The following is a 10,230-nucleotide window of genomic DNA, read 5'->3' as shown; positions in this document are numbered from 1 at the left end:
TCTTTGACGAAGGCTCCATGAGAATGCCTTTGTTGATTTTGATTCCTGGAAGAGACGAACTAGAGATAAGTTGCTCATTTGTTGCTTTCTTCTTAGGACTGACAGGTTGAGGGTTTGTTTGGACACCCTTCATCTTGGGAGATTGGGCCTCAAACTTCCTACCTATTATATCAAGTTGTTCTTTGAAGATGACAAACTTGCCTTCTACACTAGAAAGCCTAACATTCAGATTATTGATGGCTTCCTCTCTCTTGGAAAGTTTGTTGTTAATGGCAACGGAAAGCATGAGCATTCCGTTTTGGATATCGTCTTCTTCGAGCACATTGATTTCTCCGTTATCAATAGGAGTGAGGAGATGAGAATAACCTAAGTGTTCAGCGTTGTTAGACCCAAGAGGGCCGATCTTACTGGATTGCTTGACAGAAGATGGCACAGGAATGCTGCCATCCTCAATCATATCTTGGATAGTGTGTTTTAAGAGAAAACACTCTTCAATATCATGGCTTGTACCTTGGTGGTATAAACAGTATTTGTTGCCCTTCCAAAGGTTCACTTGTTTCTATAGAGGTGGATCCGGAGTCGGACCTATCGGATGTAGCTTGCCTTGGGCAGAGAGTCTCTTCAAAGCATCGGCATAAGACATGCCTAAATCAGAAAGCACCCTTTGATGCCTCCCAGGTTTCCTTTCGGTTGTTTTCGGCTTTCTAGGACGACGGTTATTGCAAGATGTAGGCTTTGGACGACCTTGACTAGTGCTTTCTCGAGGTGGCGTGTTCTTTTTCACCATCCCATTTTCAAGGGTGAGGACGCGATGCTCAACTTTTCCACTGTAGATTGAACTCGTAGGACCATGACATAAACGTCTTGGAGAGACACGGTGATTGTGGCTTAAGGTGCTTCGTAACTTTGCTGACTGGTGGAACTTGCGGGATTCCTACTCGATAGAAATGATGCGTGCTATAACTCGATTTGATATGGGATCACGCCTACTAAGGCGATAAGCAAAACTGGTACATGAAGGGACAAGTATGAGGACAAGATGCGGATACTAGATTTGATTGTGAGTTCTTGAAACGTCGTGATTGACTTCTCGTGTTTGAACTCACGATTCTAGACTTTGACTTTAGCCTCGAGTATTGACTTTGACGGAGTCACATTTAGACAAATGACCTTATTGACGGATTTAAGATATCATGACGTGTGTAAGACAGATTAAGGTTTGGGTATGTGTGTACGTGAACGTGTCACTAGCAGAATTCGAGAGATAAATTTTGGAATGACTCGACGTGTTAGCCTCGAGTGTGTGAGTCGAGGTGTGGAAATGTCTAGATCCTAACCGACTAGGGATAGGGGGTCCAAAATGATGGTGTGACGCCTTAGGACTTGACTTGAATTTGAATGACCCAAAATCTAAGGGAATACGAGTTTATAACACGACAAAGTTCCGAATCTGATTTAGCCCAATTGAATTTACACATTTGCATTTACATGGTTTGAAAATATTTTGATTTAAAACGTTTTTTGGTTTTTGGATGTTTTTTTACGTTTTTTTTATTTGTTTTTTTGAGAATTTACGAAGGATTTTATTTATGGAGAATTTAAAATTGAATGGAATTTCGAAAATGGAGTCTTATAAAAAGTGTTTTGTTTTTTTTTTCTTGTGTTGTGTAATTGGAAATGGATTTTACATCTACAAAAGATTGGACATTATTTAATTTACAAAATGGATTTCTGAAAAGGATTGAAATTTAAAATCCGGAAAATTCGGCATTATTTAGTATACAAAAGCGATATTTGAGAGGTTTGAAAATGAATTTTATTTACACAAAAATTTTGACATTATTTGTTTATAAATGAAGAATTTAGACATGTGATTAATTTGGAAAACATACAAAAAGTACACATACAAACAGGCATTATCCGCTTCTAAAAAATCCTCCTTTCATGCCTCACCTCAAAGACTCTATAAAATCCTCAATCCTCAAATGAATTAAAATTAAGCCCTTTTTTTACTCATCTTTACTCAAAAACATCATTTGTATACTCATAACTCAAGTTGGATAGGTTTCAAGGAGCCCAAAATAAAAAAAATTCCCGCACCTGGTAGATGGGCATTTAAAGATAGCAGTATGCTGAGTGCATTTAAAAGGTTTTAGCTTAAAGTGTGGGTTGCCACACCAAGCTATCATACCCTGGTGTGTGGAGAGGTCTGTGCCAAATATGAGTCGGGTCGGTTCTTACTCCATTCGCTCGAGTAATGAAAGCTCTTTGATACAAACATGAGTAAGCATCGCAGTATGGTTGAGGTCAATCGCTATGCATCTTTGGGCAAAAATAGGAATTTGCACTGTCCAGACGGGACGATTGGTCGAGTTGGTTGGGTTAAGCCTAGGAACGCTGGCTAAAACGACCTAAGAAGGTCGAGTGATGAAAACTGACAACTGCCTCATATAAAGTATTCCCTAACCTTGTTCAAGTTTCACCCTAGGTAACACTAGACTTAGTCTAAGTGTTTCATCCCCAGCAGAGTCCCCAAACTGTGGACACAGCCTTCCGCGCGTTGGTTTAGAGGCGGCGACACTTCTCCCACAGAACTCTAGCGCGTGGGCCAAAGCACGTCATGGGTCGTTAACGATTTGAAAGGCATTGAAACCGGTGAAAGGTTTGACAAGCCTACATTTGTGGAGTCGCCACCCTTCATTCCTAAAAAAGAGCCTTGCATTCATAAGCCATTTTCTTTTTTAGTACTCTTATGGAAAATTGGAATTGTTTGAATACTTCGTGCCATGTTAAGACACAAAGTAGTAACATGAACACTAAGAAATTCGTTGCCCTTAGCATTATATGTCTAGAAATGACTCTTGTGATGCCAATGAACACGAGTGTTCACAGAGATCTTGAGTAAGGGGTGAGGGTACGTATTAGGAAGCTCTTTTATTTGAACACCTAATCCCGCACGCTTCGATAGCGGCCTCTACTAATGATCGGGGAAGTTATTTATACTTGATATGTTGTCAGTTGTATACATGTAATGCAACATCCATAGCTTAATCCTAGAATGGGAGATTAGACTAAGTCGGTTGACAAGCATTTTAGCACTCAGTTGGGTCGAAGTTGGAAGTTAGATTAATTACATGTGAAAAAGGCAGATAAATAAATTATACAAGATATTATGAAATATTACAAATTACAAAGAAATAAATTACAAGTGACAAACAGTCTATGTCATAAACATGCCAAAAGATTTTAGGAAACAAATAAAAGAGATAAAAGAAAATAAAAGAAATAAGGAAATTAAAAGAAATAGAAAATAAAAAAATTAGGAAAATAAAAAAAATAAAAATAAAATCGACAATATGGAAAATATGAACTATATGGAAAATATAAATTATGGAAAATAAGTCGAATTATGGTGAGAATAAGAATAATAGTTGATTAAAATCCTAATTAGAAAAGCTATGTCAAAAGGAGAAGAGTTCAGAGGCAGAAGCCATCTCAGAACAGGTGCGGCATAAACTGCGTCCTCTGGAAGAGGCGCATCAGTTTATGCGACTGTTCTCGAGTTGGGTTGTAACTGTGAAAGTCGGACTCGTATAGATACACAGTATCTGCACCTTCCAAAAACCACCCGATGCTGATCGGATTACAACGTGTTTTTGATATGCGTACGTGGATTTCCTATACATGAGACGGTTTAATGCATTACTCGGTTATGAAAAATGATTTCAAAAATGTTTTTTCTAGCTTCATTTGCATTAAAACAACACTATTTAGACTTAAAACCGTCTTCGGACCAAAAACTGACTCAGAAACCCGTAACCCAAGTCAACCTGAGTCAATTCGAGTTTTGGCCTGATACAGAAGCTCTTTGCCATGCAAAGAGACTCGCGCCTCTTGTGGCAGCTCAGGTCAGACTCAAACGTGTTTGAGTTCATCTTCCTTCTACATTTTCTTTTCTTTTCTTTCTTTTCTTTTACGGTTTTTACCATTTTAATTCGTTTTTATGACAAATATTTTGACCATTACCGAAATCATCCTTTGTTCCATATACCATGGTGGTTTATTCCGGGACTCGATGATATTATTGGTTAATTATAAATCAATGGGTATTTTAACACCCTTTTTTCTTTTACTTAGCATTTTCCCTCACTTATTCACATTTGCAAGCATATTAGTCATAATTCATAATCATCCTTGGTTCCTTATACCATGTCGGTTTAATCCGAGTACGATGATAAATATCAACTAATTACAAATAAATGAACTTAACATATTTAGTTCATATCAAACATTTCTCTTTATTTTATTTTCATCCTTACCTTAGGCATATTGCATATCACCCTTGGTTAACGTAAATACCATGTCGATTTAATTCGAGTACAGTGATAAAACGGCTAAGCATACACGTTTTTTTTTTTTTTTTTTTTTGCCAAAAAATTCTCATTTCATTTCAATAAGGAATGAAACTACAATTGCAAAAAACTATCCTCTAGACTGCCAAAACAACTAAAGAAACAAAACTCACTAAAAGAAAGCAACTAAGGAACTAGGTGATTAAGTAAAGGGCTAAATAAGGACTGAGAAAATTTGATAGAAAGTCTAGCCAAAACTAAACACTTGATCTTGCAAAGAATCCCTGCTGCATCAGTAGTCTTATGTCAAAACAATCGTTGGTTTCGTTCCCACCATATCTGATTGATAGCAGCAGCAAGAGAAGTATAAAAACAATGAGTTTTCCAGTTGTTTTTGCTGCTACCAAACGGACAAGCAACAAGAAGATGAAGTAAAGAAGAGGAAAACTGAGGGAGGCTCATCCAACTCAGGATAGAGCTCCAAACCTGAGCAGTGAAAGGACAAGAGAAAAACCAAATGGTCATGGTCTTCTTCACTGGCTTGACATAAGCAGCACCTGTTTGCAAACTGATAACCCCGCTTTTTAATGTTATCCTGAGTGGCAAGCTGACCCTGAGCAGCCATAGAGCAAGTAATACGATGACTAGGGAAAATGGACGAATAAGAAAGACCCTTAGTCCAGTCTCCTTGAGCAGAAGCAGCCCTAAAGAAATCATAAGCTAGATGAAGATGGAAATGAGAACCCTGAACCCAGGATTGAAGTAAATATTGAGCATTCTGAATAGAACCAGCTGACTCAACAAGGAAATCTCGGACTATCAGAATCCCCTTCATACTAGTAGAGAAAGAGTCCTTAGTTTGCAAACACCTGATATCCATTCCTTTTAACACATAAGCATGCTGCCATTTTGCCCAGAGACTAGAAGCAGGAGCAAGAAGAAGAGCAAGCCATTTGACAAGAAGAGACCTATTCCAAGAGGAAAGATCCTTAATGTTAAACCCACCACCAGACCAGGGAGAGTAAATACTTTTCCAGCTCTTGAAGACCATTTTCCTGCCAGAATCAGAGATCCCCCAAAACAATTGTCTGCAGAGTTGTTCAACTCGTTTGGTAATAGCAACAGGGAGAAGGATACTTTCTCCCCAATAGTTGTCAAGTCCAAAAAGCACAGAGCTTATTAGCTGAAGTTTGCCAGCATAAGACAAAGCATGGGAAGACCAATGGAAAACTTTTTTCTGAATTTTAGTTATAAGAGGATCAAACATATTAACAGAGATTCTGGAGGTGGATAAAGGAATACCCAAGTATTTGAAGGGAAACTGCCCCTTAGAGAAGCCTGTTGCTTGGATAATTTCAGAAACAAGTTCAGGAGATACACCCCCAAAATAGATGTTGGTTTTATCCACATTAGCATGAAGACTAGAAAGGAGAGCAAACTTAACAAGGGTATCTTTAACTGCCACAATTGAGGGGACATCACCCCTAACAAAGATCATCAAGTCATCAGCAAAGACAAGGTGATTGAGATTAAGCTTGCTACACTTGGGATGGTAGGAGACATTCTTTTGATCACAAATAATTCTTAGGTATCTGGAAAGAATCTCCATACTGAGGACAAAAAGATATGGAGATAAGGGATCACCTTGCCTTATTCCACTCTTGCCAGGGAAGAAACCAGCAATACCTCCATTGATCTTAAAAGAATACCAAGTGTTGGTGATACAACCCATAATCCATTTAGAAAAAATAGGAGGGAAACCCAGACTAGGAAGCATTTGGGATAAAAAATCCCATTGGATAGAATCAAATGCCTTCTTAATATCAACTTTAATTAGACACCTAGGAGAAAGAGCCTTCCTTGCATAACCTTTAATCAGAGATTGTGAAAGCATAATGTTCTCAAATATATTTCTGCCTTTAACAAACGTAGCTTGCTCCTCACCAACAAGATAAGGCAAGAGAGGCTTGATCCTATTAGAAAGGATCTTACTAACTGTTTTGTAGAAAACAGTACAGCAGGAAATGGGTCGATAGTCAAGGACTGAAGTTGCAGTAGCTTTTTTAGGAATCAGGGAAATTAAAGTTGAGTTAGCTTGCTTAGCCATATGACCAGACCTAAAAAAACTTTGAACCGCAGCACAGAAATCTCCCTTGATGATATCCCAAGAGGACTTAAAGAAACCAGATGAAAACCCATCAACCCCAGGACTGCTGTTGGAATCTATGCTAAACAAAGCAGCTTTGATTTCAGAAGAAGTAATGTCTTGGACCAGTCTAAGTTTATCTTCTTCAGTAACACAAGGTCCCTGACCAATAAATTGGGCATCAAGATTATGTACAAGAGCAGTCTGACCCAACAACTGTGTGTAGTACTCTTGGAAAGCAAGACTAACATTATCTGCCCCCTGATGAAGCAAACCATTATGATCAACAATATTAATAATATTTTGCTGATGCTTTCTTTCTGCAATTTTGGCAAAAAAATATTTAGAGCTAGTATCAGAGGATTGAATATGAGTCAATTTGGCTCTCTGAGTAAGCATGGCCAATTCAGCTTTCTTGAGAGAAGTATAGTTAGCCAAACAATCTCTTTCAGCTTCAATAAAGGGAAGAAGAAAAAGGATCCTGCAATAGCTGTTGCTGGCAGTCCTTAAGCTGAACTTTAGCAGCTTTAACACGACCAGGTAGGTCACTATAGTTCTCTCTATGGAAGCAGGTTAGAGCATGTTTGACCTTGTTAAGTTCAGTAAAAAGTCTGAACATAGGATTACCAGCAATAGGGGGAGCCCAGGCATCTCTAACAATAGAATCATAGTTAGGATGCTGGATCCAGCTATTCAGAAAACTAAACCGTTTATGAGTTTTAATATCCTCCTGGAGCTGAACCACCACAGAAGTATGGTCAGAGAGACCAGATTCCATGAAGAGAGCATAAGAAGTAGGAAAAGAGGTAATCCATTGCTGATTGACAAGGGCTCGATCCAATTTAGACCAAACTCTAGTCAAGGAATCTTGCTTATTAGTCCAAGTCATGTCAAAGACCAAGATAAAGAATATCATCCAGTTTGCAGGAAATCAAACAAGAATTAAAGTCCATCATCTCATGAAGAATAGGAGGATGAGGGCCTAACTTTTCAGCTGGTCATCTGACAACAATGAAGTCCCCAATCACCAACCAAGGATTAGAAGTACTAGCAGCTTGCAGTCCTGTCCAAAGAGCATTTCTTTCAGCTGCATCATTGCTTCCATACACCACAGTAAGATTAAGAGAGGTAGAGGAAACTTTATGAAGCACACTACAACTGATCCATTGATCACCAATAGAGTGCACATTAACAGTAACATTAAAGGGATTATAGAGAAGCCAGATCCTCCCATTGTAATGATGATCATAATTGCAAATAGATTCCCAATGCCTAAAATTGGTATTGAGAATGCGAGGAGCATTACCAATTTTCACTCTGGTTTCCAAGAGAGCCACTACATCAAGGTGATTTTGAGTAAGAAAATCCCTGACAACATTCTGTTTAAGAGGACAATTTAAGCCACGCACATTCCAAGAGGCAATCTTCATTGGGAACTTGATTGAGGGGAAACAATGCTAGGAATATCCACAAAATCAGTTGGAGAACTATTAGACTGTAACACTGACTGACCTACTGCAGGGACAGTCAATGGAGATTGCTCACTACCTTGGTTTGAAGGGACTAACCCTAGAGAAACAGAACAACCAGGATCAGGTGATTTTATCAAACCAGGGGAAAGAATAGGACATTCTTGATGCATTTCAGAAACCAAAGCAGATGAGAGGGGCAAGTGAGAAGAGCATCTCTGGCCTAGCTGAGAGCTTGATGAGCCTACATTCCTCCCCTCAACTAACCCATCATTCTGAATGGAAACCAAGGTACCACCTAGTCCAGATTTGCCTTTCAGGCCAGAAACAGATTTAGTTACACCCCGAGACTTAGATTTAGATGTCTTTTTACCGTTAGACTTAGTTGAGCTTCCTGAGTGCATTTCAGAAACTTTCTGAGGAGGAATAGGCTCAGCAAGAGAGGATCTCTGACCTAGCATTGAGCATTCTGAGTCTACATTCCTCTCTACTGAACCCACTACAACCCCAGAAGCTGCTGAGGTACCACCTAGCTCAACTTGATCAACTTCAGGGTTCTCTCCTAAAATCTGGAAAGAATTGGGAGAGACTAAGATATCAGTAACCAAAGGGTCAGAAGGAACAACCTCAGTGGCCACACTTTTTTGAGGAGATTGAACATGCTTTTGCTGAGAAACTAGTCCCTGAGAGGAAGGAACAGACCCAGAAGGAGTATCCTCAGTCTTATTCCTTTTACAGTTCACAGAGGTGTGACCCAACTTACCACAACATTTACAATAGTAGGGCAGCCATTCATACACACCTTTTTGAGAATACTGGCCCAGATAGAGGGTGTTAATAACCACATGAGAAGGAAGCTCCTGGGATACATCTACTTCAACAAGCACCCTAGCAAAAGACAGTTTTTCCTTAGAAGTAGTAGCTGGATCTGCAAAAAGGAGCTTGCCTACTTTGCTAGCCATCTTACTCAGAACCTTATCAGTCCATAAGAAAGGATCAAGGCCTGGGAAAAGGATCCAAACGGGAACCTTAGCAACCCTGTCCATCTCCAAAGAAAAGGAAGGACTCCATTGTTTCAAGATCAGGGTATTGTGACCCACCTTCGAAGGGCCTTGCTTCAGAACATTGTTTAAGGCAACATCAGAATCAAATCTAAAAGTGAACCACCCTTGTTTAAAATAATGAACTGTGGGAGATGCAATATTGGCCCAACTCTTAGTAACAAACTCCTGTACTGTTTTCAGGGTAGGTCGTCCACCAAGAACATTACCCATTAGAGTATTTGACCACAATTTTAGTTCATAAGCATAATCAGAGGCATCAATATCAACCTCAGAAGATTTAACACTTGTTTCACAAAAAAAGAGATTCATGCCTAATATGGCAGGAGTATTGAGAGCTTTACACCAGTTTCCACCCACTATGGCTGTTTTGGGGACAGATTTTCCCACAGTAGGAACTTCAGAAACAATAGGGATTTCTTCCATAACCACTTTATTTGTATCTAAACTAGTATGATTATTCACAGTAGTATTCACAAGAACAGTTGCAGGTCTTAATTCAACATTATCAGAAGGTATTATGGGAATAACAGTTTCAGAATTCACAATTGTATTAAGAGCAACAGTATGAACATTATCCGTAAGAGAAATTGTGGGAGAAGAGCGAGAAGAACTCACGGCACCAGAAGTAAATCCAAGATTCGCAATACGAGAAGGAGCAGGAGTAATAACAGGCTTCTTAGCGAGAGAGGGAGTAGAACCTTTACCAACAATGGCGGATTGAATAAGAGCATTCACAGTATTCTTCCGTGGAGCCTGGGTATGTAAAATTTCGTCCGATTCTGCATCATTTTCCACAAAATTGGTACCAGAAGATTTCTGAGTGTCCACGGAAGCCATGGATGGCTTTGATTGAAGCTGTCGAGCACGCGTGCGCGCCATGAAAAGAATCAGAAGTAATGATAAAACAGGGTTTGAGGAAAAACGGTTTTCATGAAAGAAGAAAAAAGAAAGAGTTTGTTATAGAGAGAGAATTTTAGAAAGAGAAAAACTTTTTTTTGAAGCATACACGTTTTATAATTACACATTTTTACAATATTTTTCAATCTTGCAAATATGAATCCGACGACGAATATTACTGATGGAGAGTGTCATTGGGGGCTCTCAATCACACACATTTATATTCTCAACAAACAACTAGTTAGTAGTTAAGTCGAGGTCGATCCACGGGACGGTGTGCTTTGGGTTCTAAGTCTATCTAT

The 10,230-nt window shown here is 39.1% G+C and overlaps 1 protein-coding gene across 1 annotated transcript; it reads right to left on the bottom strand.

Annotated features, from left to right (window-relative positions):
- Positions 1-6,952: 6,952 nt before the first annotated feature.
- LOC141640737 (uncharacterized) lies at positions 6,953-7,387 on the bottom strand. The gene has a single exon (XM_074449420.1). It carries the CDS (start codon positions 7,385-7,387, stop codon positions 6,953-6,955), a length of 435 nt encoding a protein of 144 aa, XP_074305521.1.
- Between the last annotated feature and the right edge of the window lie 2,843 nt (positions 7,388-10,230).

Source organism: Silene latifolia, chromosome 2 (assembly GCF_048544455.1).
Source record: "Silene latifolia isolate original U9 population chromosome 2, ASM4854445v1, whole genome shotgun sequence".
In the NCBI taxonomy this organism is placed as follows: domain Eukaryota; kingdom Viridiplantae; phylum Streptophyta; class Magnoliopsida; order Caryophyllales; family Caryophyllaceae; genus Silene; species Silene latifolia.
Note: the sequence above shows the minus strand (reverse complement) of the source record. Positions and strands in the feature narration are given on the sequence as shown.